General features: G+C 52.4%; 1 protein-coding gene across 8 annotated transcripts in view; it reads left to right on the forward strand.

The window, feature by feature from the left end:
- LOC105694784 (nesprin-1) overlaps positions 1-16,481 on the forward strand; it is an 84,662-nt gene that overhangs the window by 27,931 nt on the left and 40,250 nt on the right. For 7 of the 8 annotated variants that reach the window (XM_023433532.1, XM_023433542.1, XM_023433545.1 and 4 more), the window contains 14 exons: positions 28-813; positions 966-1,736; positions 1,842-2,231; positions 2,650-2,745; positions 2,812-3,594; positions 3,747-4,397; positions 4,538-5,782; positions 5,887-6,225; positions 6,577-6,882; positions 7,484-7,635; positions 12,693-13,503; positions 14,024-14,182; positions 14,254-14,616; positions 14,870-14,980. In XM_023433532.1, the coding sequence (XP_023289300.1) occupies positions 28-813; positions 966-1,736; positions 1,842-2,231; positions 2,650-2,745; positions 2,812-3,594; positions 3,747-4,397; positions 4,538-5,782; positions 5,887-6,225; positions 6,577-6,882; positions 7,484-7,635; positions 12,693-13,503; positions 14,024-14,182; positions 14,254-14,616; positions 14,870-14,980 (6,963 nt within the window). The remainder of the gene's footprint in view (positions 1-27; positions 814-965; positions 1,737-1,841; positions 2,232-2,649; positions 2,746-2,811; positions 3,595-3,746; positions 4,398-4,537; positions 5,783-5,886; positions 6,226-6,576; positions 6,883-7,483; positions 7,636-12,692; positions 13,504-14,023; positions 14,183-14,253; positions 14,617-14,869; positions 14,981-16,481) is intronic. The other variant, XM_023433540.1, reaches the window with a different exon arrangement.

The following is a 16,481-nucleotide window of genomic DNA, read 5'->3' on the forward strand; positions in this document are numbered from 1 at the left end:
TACCGAACTGTATCATTTTCCCCACAGAGCTTGGAGGACCAAGTGAAGCAGCACGAGCAGCTGCAGCAGGCACATAACGAAGCGACCGAGTGGCTGCGAAAAACGAAGGCAGAGCTGCAACGCTATGGAGACACCCATGGAGAGAAGGAGAAGGTGATGGAGAGGCAAGAGAAAATCGAGAAGATCGCCGCCTCCTTGCCGAAGGGCGAAGCTCTGATCTCGAGAGCCATTGAATTGAGCGAAACGGTCGTTCCGACGACCGGGACGGAAGGTCGGGACTCCATCGGGCAAGACATGAAGCATCTGAGATCCAGCTGGGAATCGGTCCAATCTCAATGCCAGGAGTCCCAGCGCACTCTTGCCAGCTGCATAACCACCTGGAATCAATTCCACGAGGCTCTTGGCACCGTAGCCGACTGGATAGCGAAATTCGAGAAGAAAGTCAGCGACGAGCTGGCGAGGGACAACAAAACTCCCGACGACCTGGTGCGCTGCAAGATGTTGCTGGAAGAGGCGATTGGTCGGAAACCAAGTTTGGAGGAGCTGAACGACAAGTGCGAGGCTCTTCTGGAGATCAGCGCTTGCAGCTGGGTCAGGGACAAGGTGGTGCAGCTGCAGTCCAAGTATACCGAACTTCTGACAGAGAGCCAGGGACTGGTGTCCAAGGTGGAGAAGAATCTTTCCGACCATACGGAGTTCCTGAAGGCTAAGAAGGAGCTGGAGACTTGGCTGAGGACGGCTCATGGGTCTGTTCAGGACTGCATCGGCGTTGGAGACGTGGCCTGGGCCAAAGACAAGTTGGAAACGACTAGGGTAAGGAATGGAAGTGCCTTATCAATATACGAGACAGTCAAAATATTTGTATATTTTTTCTGCATACTGTGTGCACCTATCATTTGAAACCGAGGTAGCAATTGATGGACACTCATAGAATGTGACGTTTCAAGTTTCAATATACGTTTCAGTTGGTCGCCACTCGCATCACGGAGGGTCAACACCTGCTGACGACGTTGCAGAGGGCCTTTGAGAAAGCCATCGACACCGCCCTACCCGAACAGCAGGAACAACTCAGGACCGACATGGCCACTCTGAGGTCCAGCTGGGAACAGCTGAGCATCAACCTGACCACTGTCCAGGCCCAGGTGAAATCCGTCCTAGCTAGATGGGAGGACTTTTCGGAATCGCGGGAACGCTTCGAAAGGTGGCTGGTGGAAACGGAGAGGTCGATTCAGAAAGTCCCGGATAGTAAAGGCGAACTGGGGGAGATGAAGACGCTCCTGGAGCGGTACAAGCATATCCAGGAAGAGGTCAGGGTGAAGCGCTCGGACTTGGACCATCTCCTGAAGGAGGCTTGCGAGTTGTCCAGCTGGGCGAAGAGCGACACCATCCGGGAAGGGACGAAACGACTGCTGGCCAGATGGGAAGACCTGGGCAACAACGTGGACTCTCAGAAACGACTCGTCGAGGACGAGGTCGAAGAGTACAACGCCTACCGCACTGCCTTGCAGGAGACGGAGAAGTGGCTCCTGCAGGTATCCTTCCAGCTGATGGCTCATAATTCTCGGTACATCACCAACAAGGAACAGACTCTGGAGCAGATCGAGCAGCACGAGAATCTGCTGGACGAGGTGCAGAAGTACAGAACCGTCCTGGACGACCTCAAGGCCAAGGGGTCTGGACAGATCGAACGCTACGTCGCCGTCAACCCCACCATCGAGGCCACCATCCGCACCCAGGTGTGTGGGGTATCATTTTTCACGGAAAATCATTAGATTTCGATGAAGAATTCTGGAACCTAGCTTCGCGTCACCTTAACGAAATAATTTTATCCCATCCCACAGGTGCAAAACGTCCAGGAGAGCTACAACTCTCTGCTGGACACGGCTCTTCAGATCAAGCGCAGACTGGCAGAATCCCTCGGCAAGTTCCAGGAGTACGAGAACACCCTGGAGAGCATCATGAAGAGCCTGGACGAGTACGAGCCAGAGATCGCCAGGCAGGTCGAGGCCCCTCTAGACACCCTGGAAGCTGCCGAACAAGGCCTTGAAAGTGCACGCGCTCTTCACAACAAACTACAAGCGGAAAAAGCGCGACTTGCGGTTGCGGTCGAAGCGTGTGAAGCCGCTGCAGCGTGCGTTTCCAGACCTGGAAGTCCTTTGGACGCCCCGCCAGTGCAGATCCCTGCCAGAGAAGTCCAAGTCCGCGCTCGACTGGAGGACCTCATCGATCAGGTACCCCCTTCGACCTTTTTCAATTTTCTGCTTCCTATAAACCTTAAGGCGGGACGAAAGAGTCATCCCATACACGACAAAACATGAAAATACAAAACATTTCTCCACACTGGGTGCACCGAATAATTTGATACCTTAGCACGTGATTATTACGGAGGTCCTAATAAAGCTCTCGAAACTTGCGAAATATCATTTTTTGACAAAAGTATAATAAATTTTTTTCGTATCATAAACAATAGATCTCTCAGATGCTACTTTCGTGTCGCCTTAATTCGATTGATTAACAAGTTTTGCCTATGGCATGTGTTTTCACTTGCATCTGCAGTTACTCTACTTCCAGCACTCTTAATTCTCCCACTACCTCGCCCGAGTTACTTATGATTTTGCATGTCGTTCTTGTGTGTCCGATCCGACGTAGCGAGGTAACCAGGAGTCCGACAGCAGACTGAAAGTTCTGCTGGACGACGCCGAGAGCAAAGGCTTCGTAGCGAAACTTAATCGAATGTGCGAGCAGGTGTGTGTATTTGGCGTTGTTTGCCCATTCCAAGCAAAACGGAGACTGATGATCTTCTCCCCGCAGATGCAGACGCACTTGACGAACGTGGCGAAGGCGGTGGGCGACCTGGAGGAGCGGAACCGTCAGAAGAACGCCCTCCGCAGCTGGGTGAACCAACAACGAGCCCTTTGTGCAGAGTGGAATTCCAGACCTGCAAAGTTACGAGCCGAAGCTGCGAGGGCAGAGCTGGACGCGATGAACGAGTTGCTGGCGAACGTGGGGGAAAGGAAGACCCGAGCTATGACCGAGCTCTCCATCGGGGAGGACGGAGAGGACGACCTCCTCGAGGGGCTCGGCAAGCTGGAGACCGAACTCGTGGAGGCAATAGGAGGGAAGCGCGCCGCACAAGACCTCATCCAGAATTATCGTTCCCACGTCCAGGAGATCCAGTCGTGGTTCGATGGCCTCTCGAAGAAGATAGACGCAGTGGAGAAAGGAAGTGGACAGACGATCGGCCAGAAAATCGCCTCGGTGACGGAAATAGCCTCCGACTTCGAGAACAAGGGGCCGTCCAAGCTCGACGAGGTCAAGGGACTGGGAGACCAGGTGATGGACTCCGTCAGTAACCTGGACTCCCAGCAGATAGAGGAGCAGATCAAGTCCGTGGAGAGGAGGTACGGTGACATCGGGAAGAAGCTCCAGAGGAAGTCGCAGGTCCTGGACATGACTGCTCAGGGGATCGAAGCTACGAAACGGGAGATCGAGGAGATTCGGGAATGGATCGATGGGAAGAAGAAGGAGGCGAGATTGTCCGGTCCCATAGGATTCGAGAGCAAGCTTGCCGAGGAAAGGATGCTCGCTCTTAAGGTGATCCTTGACCTGCGCAATTTATCCTTGTTAACTTCTGTTAAGTTCAAGGTGATATGGCTATGAACGTCGCGAGACTCTTCGGATGCCTCCGACGTCACCTAGAAAAGAGCGGGTTTTATTAACAATCGAAATGATTTTTTTTTTTTCAGGCAACGTTGAAGGAAGCCGAGGGTAAACAGGTGCTGATCGAAACATTGGAGAAACGAGTCGGCAATATGCAAAACGAGCTGGAAGCGAGCGAACAACAGCAACTCGAGGCCGATGCGAGAGCTCTTCGCGGCGAACAAGCGGAACTTTGTTCGATTCTTCGAGAAGAGATCTCATCGGCGACGGCGTCCACGAATGCGCGAAGGAAACTCGAAGACGACCTCGATAAAGCGCGATCCTGGATCAAGTCGAGGAGCAACGACCTGAAGAAGCTCAGTGGGTACCTTCCTCTGAAATCCTCCAAGGTGGAGCAGGACATCGCTCGGCACAACAACCTGGCGTCGGATATAGAATCCTTCAACGAGACGAACTTGAACGACGTCCTGAAGCAGGGGCATAGCCTGCTGAAGGAGTGCAACGAGGAGGACCGGCTTCGACTTCAAGCTCTGCTGGACAACGTGACGGAAGAGTACGACGCCTTGAAGAAGGAGGCTCAAGAGAGGCAGGCCGCCCTCGCCGACCTTCTTCAAGGTAGAAAATCCTTCGAGAGCGAGATGGACAAGTGTCAGCGCTGGATAAAGGAAGCCGAAGTCGCAACTTCCCTAGAACTTCGCACGTCCAGCGTCGACGTGCTCCGAGAACAACTCGCAAAGGTGAGCTCGAAATTCCTGCTTGATCCTAAAAAATCGAAATTTTCAAAATGTCGGGATAATTCATGGGTGCCTGGTGCTTGGGGGTTTCGTTTCAGCTTAGGGGAATTTTCGCTTCCATAATTACAAAATCTTGGTTTCAGTACGACCGATTGAAGAAGGAAGCCAAGGAGTACGCCGACGACGTCGAAAAGATAACTCAGCAGGGGAAGTCGATCCTGCCGACCATCAGCGACGCCGACAAACTCGAGCTGAGTGATCGCCTTAAGAGCATGAAGGACGCACACGGGAGAGTCGCGGGGATAATCAACGAGAGAGCCGCCGTTCTCCAGGCCAGCATAGACGAGGCCGAAGAAGCAGCAGCGAGAGTAGCCGAAGCGGTGCAGTTCATGACGGACATCCAGAGAGAGCTCCAAGAGCTGAACAAGCCGATAGGGTCTCGAGTGGAAGACGTCGAAGGGATGCTGCAGGCCTACGAGAGGATCCTGGACGACCTTAAGGCTAACAAGGCGAAATTGTCGGACTTGCAGGCCGTCAACATCGGAGACCTCCACGGAGTGGTCGCCCAGCAGGACGACCTGATAAGAGCCCTGGAAGACCAGATAGCCAGACTGAGACAACTCCTTCTGCTCCGCCAACAGTTCATAGCGCTGGTGACGGAGATCCTGACGTTCATCGCCAAGTACACGGAAATCGTCAGAGACATCGAAAGTTGCGGGCAGACCACGGAAGACAAGATCAAGCGATACGACGACGTGATCCTGAAGATCCAGGAATGCGAAGCCACCCTGGCCAGTGCCACGGATAAGGGGCAGCAGATCGCTGTCGATGGGACCTCGGCGGACAGGAACAACGTCACGGAACAGCTTCAGTCCCTGAAGCAACAGTTGCAGACCCTGAGGAGAGCCGTCGAAACGCAACGAGAACGGCATGAACTCGCAGCGGCTGAACACAAGCGACTAGCCGAGGAACTGGCCGCCATCTTGGACTGGTTGGAAGGCAAGGAGAAGGACATCAAGTCTCGTCCTCTTCTGGAAAGGGACCCCAACAGTGTCGAGACCGAGTTGAACGACCACAAGATTCTCCGCGACGGCGTTAACGAGTACCTCGACAAGATCAGGACCCTAAAGGAGTCGGTGCGCCATGAAGACGGCATGCCGGGGTCCTTGAAGGAGATGCTGAGCGAGGCGGTGTCTTTGCTGTCGTCTCTTCCCAGGGAGCTGGAGGAACGGGGAAATTATTTGGACAACAATCTGCACTTGAGGCTGGATTATGCGGTGCTGACGGAGAAGCTTCAGAACTGGGTCCGAGAGGCGGAAATCCGACTGCAGAGCGACAAGGAGGGGCTCGACTTTGAGAACATCCTCAGCGACCTAGAAGAGCACAAGGTGAGGGTCTAGGATTTCCCTTGAATATGGGGTTTTTCCTTCAGGGGATAACTTTGGTGGAGTTCATATTTTGGTCCTTGTTTATCTTCTCGGTCGACTTGCAGATCTACTTCAGCACCGAGGCCTCCATCAGGGAGCTGGTCTCCCAGCAGATTCAACAAGCCGCCGACAAGATCTGGCCGTCCCTAAACGCGGCCGAACAGGAGGAGCTCAGCGCTGAGCAGCAGCAGCACACTCAGTTGCTGAAGAACACCTTGAACACCGCCAAGTCGCAACGAGCTAGGCTTGAACAAGGCGCGGAAACGTGGCGGGACTATCAGCAAAGCTTGGAACGCGTTGGGGCAGTTATCGGCAGGACGAGGTTCACCGATGAACCCGTCACCACTCTCGCTGGTCTGCAGTTCAACATTCAGAAGATCACGCACGCCCTTAACGACATCCAGGTACCCCTTCGTTCTTCATTCGGCTCGTCTTTGGCTTGCCTCATCTCTCGCTCGCCATTTAAGGTGATATGAAAGGGTTATTCGACATGTATCTAAAAGTCGGAAACTTCAACGCGCGATTGTGGAGACTCTAATGAAGGTCTTTCGGTATTCATACGTGACACTTTCATAACACCTTGAGCTTCGGCCGGAGCTTCGCCGGGGAAAGTCCTGCAGCGTGTCCGCAGAAAGCTCCACTGACTTCATCGACGAAACCGCCAAGCCGGCGATTTTTACCAGCTGACGTCACTATCCAAGCTTGTCAAAGTTGCCTAACGAATTGCCATTCTTGACTTGGAAAACCATACGCAGAATCAACAGTTCGAGTTGGACCTTCTGAACGAACGTGGAGTCGAGGTGCTGCGCCAGGCGGACCCCACCAACAAGAAGATCATCGAAGCCCAACTTGCCGGGACAACTGCCGAGTGGAAAGAGCTGGTCTCGGGGTTGGAAGGTCGCAGAGATGCCCTGGAAGCTTTGTCCAGACATTGGGAGGAGCTGGAGACACGTTGGACCCTGACGGAAGCGAGATTGAACGCCATCGAGGAAAGGAACAAACTCGTCGACACCGTCGTACGGTCGAAGCAGCACCTCTGCGACACCGTCAAATCCCTGGATGTAAGTTCAAACAATATTTCTCCCCCTTCTCTGATAAATTGCTGCGAAAGTGACATCAAAGAGGTCTCGTTAATAAAACATCTCCAAACTGGGTGTACCGAGTCGATTCAAACTTTACAATACATATGTGGAGGGTATAAGGAGGATTCTGAAAGTGATGATTTTTTAATGTTCTTAAAAATTTGTTATAAAAAAATTGAAATTTCATGGGGGCGAGGACCTTCCTCATAGCTTCCATATTTACGTTGTAAGGTTTGACACGATTCGGTATCCGCAATTCGGAGAAAAGTGTCATGAACGATTGACTCTTCGGATGGCACTTTCACATCGCCTTAAGTAGATTACCGAAAGTCTGCTCGATTATTGCCCTCGATGATTAGGGGCCAACCCTTGGTAATGGTTGTGAACGGAGCCAAACTGTGGGATAATTCCCACAGTAAGGCCACACATTAGTGTGGTGGACTCGTACAGCCAGGTACCGGGCAGGTGCGTGACTCCCTGGAATAGGAGTCGGCGATTTTAGCCTCAGTCGAAATCCTGCTATCCAACCAAGAAGAGAATATCTTGCGATGTCTCTAAAGCCGCCTTTTTACCCGGACAGGAACTCCTGGCGGAAGCTGAAAAGCTCAAACCGGCAGCGGAGGAAGTGAAGGCGCTGGCCGGGCCCGTCCTGGCATACCTCGCGGCCTTCATCGAAGCTCCTGCTCGAGCCCTCGAGGAACGCCTCGACAAGCTGCAGAAGAACGTCGAAACGTGAGTCCACCATTTTTTACAAACTGCTCGAAAGTGGGTGGAATCCGCCAGGACACCGACTACGCCGTTTTTAAATCGTCCTCGCCTCGAAGACGGCACTGAAATTTCCCTAATTTTGGCCTAGCTGAAAAAAATCGTCGAAAATTCACATACATTTTTTTACACCTCATGACATTTAATTTTATCGCAATTAATTGTGGATTCGAAATAACCAACGATTGGATATGCCAATTTGGGCATTTTTATCACGTAGCAATTTGATAGGAGGGTAAATCACGCGAGACGGTCGAAATGTCAGACAGACCCCCAAAGTCGATCAATATTGGGACACATGTTGCACCGTGAACATAAGTCGCTCCCATTTGATATGAAAGAAAATCCCTAGCTCATAAATGTGCGTACCCCCCCTTTTTTATTTGGAGAAATTAGCCGGTATACATTAAACGGGCCACCCACGAGCAGTTGCATGTGCATGAAGTGTGCACCGAGCTTATGCTTCTTCCCCTCCCGTCTTAATTAAATTTTCTTTTTCAGAGATCATTTAGTATTTATAAGATCGTTTACATAATCCTTATGTCAATCCGTTCGAGTCCAATCCCTGAATGATCTTATGATTTGCCATGACGTCTCTGCAGATATTTGCGGAGAGGAAAAGAAAATTCCCCCATCGGGAATTAGCCTTAAGGTTATAGATATATATACCCAAACTCTATATTTGTCAAGAATTCATGCGGAATCGTTCTCTTTACCGCGTTTCCTCGATACTTTGCATTCGCTTCTATTTTTAAGCCTGCCAATAATGGCCAACAATGGCCGACGCGACTCTCGCGGAAGTGACGCGCCGTTCGGAAGATGCTGAGGACGTTTCCTCAGCATTGCTCGAACTGGCTGCCAAATTTCAAGTCGACCCCTCGAGGGCAGGCAAAAGCTTGCCAGTTGTCAGTTAGCAAGAGAGTAATAGCAATCGCGAAGTGCTTCGTTAGCAAGTCGCGAAATTATCTCTCTCTTCCCTAACAGGAGAAATCCGAGTTTGCCACCGCAGAACTCGATATAATCAAAGGCGTTATTGAAATCAATTTAAAACGGTTAAAAAACCTTAATTGAAAACCCCGAGCAACCAGACTTTACGTGTACGTATCGTTGATTCGACGATCGACCGACGATTCTCCTCGTGCATAAGTTCGGAATCGAAAGATAGGTTATCTCGCGGCTGATTTATCGCCCTCGTTCGATCGACAATTGCATTATCGCACGTGAGAACCTCGGAAACGTGGAGGCCCACTTTTGCATTTGGTGCCCCTCGCGGTTTCAAGGCTTATTCCATTTTTTTTCTAATTTTTCCGAATTATTAATGTCAAGGGCAGGATTAATGCCGACACGCTTCTTCGGGAATTTTTCCTCGCTTGTTTACGAGTATTCCAGAAACAATGCGTACAAGAATGATATACGATAATAGAGTGAAAGACGTAACGATGCAACGCGGACGGGAGATAAAGCTTATCGAGGCCAAAGAGAGTGTCGCGGTCGTAGAACGCAGTAGAGACGTGCCAGTAATTATGACACCGACAACATCAGAGATATATTTATCCGCGACATGGCATGCAATTATCGCGCTATCGCCAAGGGCTTAATTCCCGGCCGCGATTACCAAATCCGGAAATCATCGGCGAGAATTAACCGTGACGCAGCGAGGAGGCCTTCGAGAAGCGCGGCGGGTGTTTTGAATTTTGCTACGGTCGTTTGCATACTTCGATAAACCGAGGAGGAAAGAGTCGTCATCGACGCGGAGGAAATGGTCAGCGATGAGTCAGGCCCCGTTTTATAAGTTGCCCAATGGGTCGGCGTAAAAAAATCGGCTCGAAACTCCGAAATTTCTCCTTGGCGGCCGGCAGCGACCTCCATGACGCCACTTCTTCGTTGCCATGGCGACGACGCTCGGACGGCGGGACGATGAATAATTTATTATGCGAAATTGTCCGACTGGACATCTCGAGGGAGAGAACGAAAAAGACGTCGAAGAAAGGAAAAAGAACGTGATCGCGTCATCGTTCGAGCTGCGTCATAACCAAATCCGTGGTATGACATAATGTAAGCGTACACGCATCGCGGCGAGAAGTGGTACTAGGTGCAGGAGGGGTGTCGCTCCTTCGAGCAAGGTCGACCCGATAGCGTTCCCGCCGTTCATTCATCGATTTGTTTTTTTTCTCTTTCCGCTCTTTTATCTTCGACTGAAAAATTCCTTCACCTGCAGTCAGTCTCGGTCGGTGCTTTCGCAGGTGCGCGTCGGGAATTTCCTCCGTTAAAACGCGACTGCGGTGATAAAAATCCCTGGGAAGTTCATGCGCGATGATAAGGGAAGAGACGTGCGAATGGATTTATAGTTCCTGGTTGTTATCGACGGTGGGATGAACTTGCGTTGGGACGGGCGACATGCTCTCTTCGGGGACGTCGAGGTACCTCGGGTTACCCTGATAAACGTGACACTGTCCTCGACCATCGGCGGCTGAGGCCGACATAATCAATTAGTACCTCGGGGAAGACTCCGCGAATTCGAGCGCGGTGCCGATTCGATGTGCTTAAAATAAGCCTACGGTTAAAAATAATCCGGCACGTTGGCCCGAATCTAAATTCCACGTCGCGAGGGGCCGCTCCGAGGCGAATCGGCCGACTCTCCTCGCGAGTCTCCATCTCGTCCTAACCCTCGTATCGTCGAATCGTAATCCGGCGATATCGACGCGTAGCCCCGCGATCCGCGTGGACGTTTCATACCCTCCGACTTGTCCCGAATTCCGCGCTAATCCCCGCGGAGACGTTTCGTCCTCCCTTTCCTCTCGGTAATTATTCTTAGTTCACCCGCGTTCGCGTCCGAAGGTTAGAGCCTCCGCTCTCCTCGAAGGAAGGTCCGTACTCTTGGCTTAATTTAGCCTCGCCCCCCTTCGCGTCCGGAGAACCTCCCCAGAAATTCGGACCCCTTCGTTTCTTCCGCACCTCTTCCGCGTCCGTTCCGCGCGGGCCCTCGGAGGACCGCGAGGTGCAACGACCACTCTGCCCCCGGCGTCCCGGAGTATATTTATTCTTAGGACGCGCTGCATTCGCCCTCCGCTTCCACCCGCCGCCTCGGGGGGCGCGTCCTCGCCCCGTCGACGCCGCATGCGTCGCGGCGCCTACGCCACAATCGCCGACACCACGGCGGAGCCGCAATACGTTCCGAACCGCGACCGCTGTCGCTCCGCTCCACCGTGCCGCGCCGTCCGAGCCTCCACCTAGAGTGGCCCGAGTCGCTTTCTCCGGCCTCGAATTAATTCGCCCCGCGACCTCCTGTGTCACTCGGAAGCTCGTGATATAGGTAACGATCGGACTGCCAAGGAGAACCGAAAGTAAAACCCAAGTGACCATTACGCCGAGGAATATTTTCTTATCTCGGTAGAATGTTAACCTCAAAATAGACCTCGAATTGACGAAACGCTTTTTTGGTACCATCCGAAGAAAATGTTTTCTTTGCTTCGATGACTCTTCAGAGGGGGTGGATAGACTCAAAAATTTCAAATTCGGGTTTTCGATCTCGAAACATGGCGAGCGTTACTCCGTACCTCTGTACGGATACGGCGCAGTGCCGGCCGGCTCCCACGTGGTGCAGTGGCTTCGATCGCGTTCAGGAAACACGCGAAGCCTGGTCGCTCGAGAAGACGTGGCATTTTTACGTCTTTCACCGTCGGACCTCTTCTTTGAAGCTCTAAAGCATGAAGTAGGATACGGAGACGTAACTACAGTGGTCGGTTCCCCAAAAATTGGCCCCAGAATCGGGACTCAGGGTCTCAGATTTTCCCCGATCCAACGACGTCCTAGGGGACCGGAATATTTCCTAGCGACGTAAATTACCTAAAACGCTTTTAATTTTGCTTTTAAGGCAAAAAATCTGAAGACATCTAAAGTGGGGATAATTTCGATCCATGGCGGTGTATCTCCTTATACTACTTCGTGCTCTAAAACCGATCGAAACGAGCGGAAAAATGGAAAATTAACGCGGCGTGATTTCATGTAGTTGTCCATAACCTCTCAAATGTGCGCGCTAATACGCGTCCCAAGTCTTGCAAATGCTCGTCGCGACGATTTTGCCGAAGAGTGGCGATCTCGAAGAAACGTCTTCGAGTCGTTTCATCGACGCGTATCTTATTTCGGGAGACATCGAGGTCAATCGATTCTCGTCGTTTGGGTCGCGTAGGTCGAGTCGTGCCAAGGTTCGGTGGAGGATTTCTTCAACTTTTAAACTTTGCATAAAATAAGTTCTTCGGCATTGGATTTCGAGTTAAGATCAAGAGCCGAATACGGCAATTCTTTTTTATTTCGGACCGACCCATCGCGATGCCTCCGCCGGTCACCCAGCCAAGGAGGGACCCCGCACCCGAGGTCGCTTAACTTCGGTGATCCTCCAGGAATGAATAATGACCGATAAAATTAATGGGATATAAAAATGGCGTCAAGGAGGCCTCGTTCATGAAACTTAAAATAGGGGGATCGGTCTTCTCGAAATTTCTCGAGTTTGAGCCGCCTCCACCAGCGGTAACCTTGCGTCTCTTCTGGGCTCGGATCGGCTCTTGGACCGGCCAGTTCTCGGGCATGCCAGGCCGAAGAGAGACGCCTCTTCAAGGTGCACGAGGTGGCGAGAACCAAACGGTCGAACTACTTTTAGCCAAGGCTGCCTCCGGCCGGTCCACGAGCTCGGGCCAGCCGTCTTCGGCGTCGCGACGCGCATTTCCGATTCTAAATCCGTCCCAGAGCGCCGATCTCATCCAAGCGAGTCACGAGACTCGGGGACCGTCCGCAGGGATAAGGCCCCACGATGGGCCCCGGTCGCAAGGGCCTCCACCCTTAAAAAAAAAAAATGTCCGACAAGCGCGTGCCTCCGATTAATCCGAAACGTTCTACACCTACACCGAGAAAAAAAAGAATTTTTTTCTCGGGGTGGTTACGGGAAATTTTGAATGAGTCTTCGGTAAACCCTTATCGGCGTCTTATCGAAAGCCACCCGAAGAGTACCGAGGCTTCCTCTGCCCTAGGCTCGCCGATTCCCTGCAAGAGCGGTCGGAGCTCGCTCGCTCTGAGCTCTCGTCGTTGGAGAGGACCGAGGCGGAAGTCGCGCGACTAAGAGACCGCCTCTCCGAGGCGGAGCAGCGCGCGAGGTCGCTCCACGTGTTCGGCGCCGACCAGGAGGCCGCTGCGGCGGAGTCGTCGTCCCTCGCGAGGCACCTGGAGGACCTCGTGGAGGCGGCGAAGGGCCTCTCGGGGAGCACCAAGGCGCGGTACCAGGCCAGCCAGCAGCTGGTGCCAACCGACCTCGGCAACCAGCTGACGAGCCTCGAGCTCGCGGCCGAGGCCGCCGTCCAGGCCATGGAGGAGAAGCAGCGAGAGCGGAAACGCGCCAGGACCACCAGGTCGGACTACCTCGCCGACGTGGAGGACCTGCAGACCTGGGTCGCCCAGGCGGAGCTGAAGGTCCAGGATCGCACCGTGGACCCCGCGAAATTGAGGGACCACCTTCGTCAGATTCAGAACGAGATGGGGCCCATGGGGGATAAGCTCGAAAGGCTCACCAGGAACGCCAGGACCATCGTGGAGAACACAAGGGACGAGGACGAGAAGGAGCTCGTCCAGGGTACCGTGGCCAATCTTACCGATCAGCTCGCCCAGGTGCGATCCTGGCTCGACGAGAGACTTCAGGTCGTCGCCGACACCCTCGACGCCTGGCAGAGGTTCCTCACTCTCTATGAAGCCGTCAAGGCCTGGACGGAGGAGAAGAAGCTGTTCCTGGCCGACCCTCTCAAACTCACCAGTCTGGTCCAGGCCAGGCAGAGGCTGCACGATTACTCGGTAATGCGAGGTCTTCGTCCACTCGTCTTCCTCGACCCTGGGTCCAGCGAAACGGGAACTTCGTCGTCGTCCTTTATTCTTGAAGATGCTTCCGCTACTTTGGAGATGCCTCGAGTACTTGCACCGAAATCGGGACGTTTCGCTCGACCCGACGAGGAGGATGAATCTTTCGTGCCGGGGTTAAGGGGATGCGAGGGGTCGAACGTTCCTGAAACTCATCTCCAGACTGAACGTACCGAATCGTTTTAAACGTTACACCGTGAAAGCGAAGACTATAAGGAAGGTCCTAGCACCCAAGATATTAAATTTTTTATAAAAAATTTTGATAATATCTATAAAAAAAATTTTTTTTATTGAAATTTTACGGGTGTCGGGACCTTTCTTATTGTCTTCATATTCACGGGGTAAAATTTGGAACGATTCGGTGCACCCTGTTCGGAGAAGGTTTGATAAAGGACCCCTTCGCCGCCACTTTTCCATCGCCTTAACGACGAGACCTCGCACGACTTCCTCCTTGTAGACGGCGGTGAAGAGCTGCAAGCAGGTGAACAAGAACCTCGGCGACATGAGCAAGGAATTGGAAAGCATCGGCCAGGTGACGAGCGTAGGTGACCTCCCGGAGAAGCTGACGGAGGCCGAGGAGGCCAAAGTCGAGGTCGAGGGCAAGCTCCTGGAGAGGGTGCGTTTCGGTTCAACGGAGAGTAGAGAAGTTCGTCGGGCAAAGTTGCTCAGCGATCCTGTCGCTTTCAGAACGCCCTTCTACAAGAGACCAGCGAGGAGTGGGAACAGTGCGAGAGGAAGATGAAGGATGTCCGACAGTGGATAGAGAAGGCGCGACAGACCTTGGAGTCTCCACAGAACAAGAAGAAGCCCCTGAGGGACCAGCACGCCATCAGGGAGAAGATGCTCAGCGACGTCGCCATCCAAAAGACGAAGATCAGCATCTCGGTCGAGAAGCTCCAGGTCCACTTCAGGTCCGGGGTCGGCGGCGACAACAAGGTCGCCGAGGCGGCCCAGGACCTGATCAGGGACCTCAACGTCCTTAAGGACTCCGTCAAGGAGCAGACCACCTCCCTGGAGACCTGCCTCCTGCAGATCGACCAGTACCAGCAGGTACCAGGAGGTCCTTCGTGGCGTCTTCGGGATTCTCGGGACGTTCCTTACCCTGGACGAGTCAGACAGCCTTGTCGAGGCTGTTTAAAAATCGAGTACTCCTTTGTACTTTGCGTAAATCGACCATTTTGCGAACGGTGCGCTGCTCATTGCAGCCTCTCCTTGTCTCGGTCGAGGGAACTTTTCGGAACTCCTCGAAGACGCCTTTTCTCGACCCTGGTTCCCTCCCTGACACTCTCCCCTGTACTTCCAGGAGATTCAGCAGCTTCGCCAGCAGATCGTCCAAGCGGATCAGCAGCTCAGGGCCGTCCTGAGCCCCACGTATCTTCCAAACGACCGCGAGAAGGCGCTGCAGGAGCAACAGGTAGGCAACTCGCTTCCCGTTCCCAAAAAGTCCTCTCTGCACCCATGCTCTGCGCGTCGGAGTGAATTGCATCCGCCGATACCAACCTAATCACCACCACCGAGACCGTCCGGCGCGAAACGCATACCCTGGGGAAAAGAAAAAAACGAAAGTCTCATCGAACCGAAGGAACAATTGGTTAATTCAACGAATAAATTATCTACCTCGGATAAACCGGAATAAACTGTGTATGCCACGTTTCTACGGAATTGCGACAATTTATTACGGCCTATCGGAGGTATTCTTCGAGTTAAGACATTTTTCTTTCCATGGATTTTTTCTTTTCTTTCCACGGTCCAGTAATCCGATTGTCCAAATGGACGCGATGGAGAGAAAAACGTCGCGTTTTTTCACGGACCAGTATCGACGACATAACGAGGGCGATTGGCTGCGTCTCTTTCAAGTTGTCCGAGGACCGCGTCGCCGACGGAGATGGGAATGACGATCTCCAACTCTCTCTTTCTATGACTCTTCATCTGTCGGAGGTAGAAGGTCCTTCCTCGTACCTCCTTTTTAGCCTGACGTCTTTAAGCGCTAAAAGTGAGGCACGGGTCCTGGTCGCTTCGAATTTCAAGATTCTCTTCAACTCGATCGAGGGTACTGAAACGTGCGATCTTGAAGACCGACCTTCGACCTCCGACCTCCATCTTGGTCCACTCCTTGCGCCGATCGCGTGCGCGGGTCACCCTCTTGCATTCGCACGAGCACGCTTGGAGGACGAGGTGTCTCCTCGGGAGTCTTCCTTAAATATTTAGAACTTGTCCAGGAAAGTTCTAAAAATTGTGGCAAGGTTTAAATTGACGTGAAAGTGACAACTAAGGTGTTTGCAAAGCTTTTCCACGACCTGGGTTTACCGAATCGTGTCAAACTTTGCAACGTGAACACTAACGCCCTGAAATTTCAATTCTTATAAAAATTGGTTTATTTGAAAAATTGCCAACAAAAATTAAAATTTCATGGCCGTCCAGAGCTTCCTTGTAGCTTCCATGTTTACGTTGTAAAATTTCATACGATTTGGCAGATTCAGTTAGGAGGAAAGCTTTATAAATGGGACCTCTTTGACGCCACTTTGACATCCCCTTAAGGGTGCTTTTCGGAAGCTTCCGGTGGGACGCGCCGCCCCGGACGAGCCGAGGTGGTACTTTGACTTACTGGGTATTGGTTGGTATCTTTTTCTTTCTCCTTTAGTCTCACCCCATGGTTTCGTTTACTTTGTTGTCTCCCTCACGCCTGTGTTTCTACTCTAGCTTTAAGTTTCTCGTTACTCGTCGGTGGGGGGTTCTTGAGTTTGCCTGTTTGTGTTGCCGTATACTTGATTCACGTTTTTTACACCGATTATTCACTCGTTTCTTTGATTTCGTTCCACGATGTACACATATGTACACACGTGTAGGTACTTATCGTTTCCACGCCACGCACACGCACGGTGACACGCGTGCACGCGAGTCGGACGCTTCAGCTT

This window comes from Orussus abietinus, unplaced genomic scaffold (assembly GCF_000612105.2).
Source record: "Orussus abietinus isolate OABI.00-Male unplaced genomic scaffold, Oabi_2.0 scaffold73, whole genome shotgun sequence".
NCBI lineage: Eukaryota > Metazoa > Arthropoda > Insecta > Hymenoptera > Orussidae > Orussus > Orussus abietinus.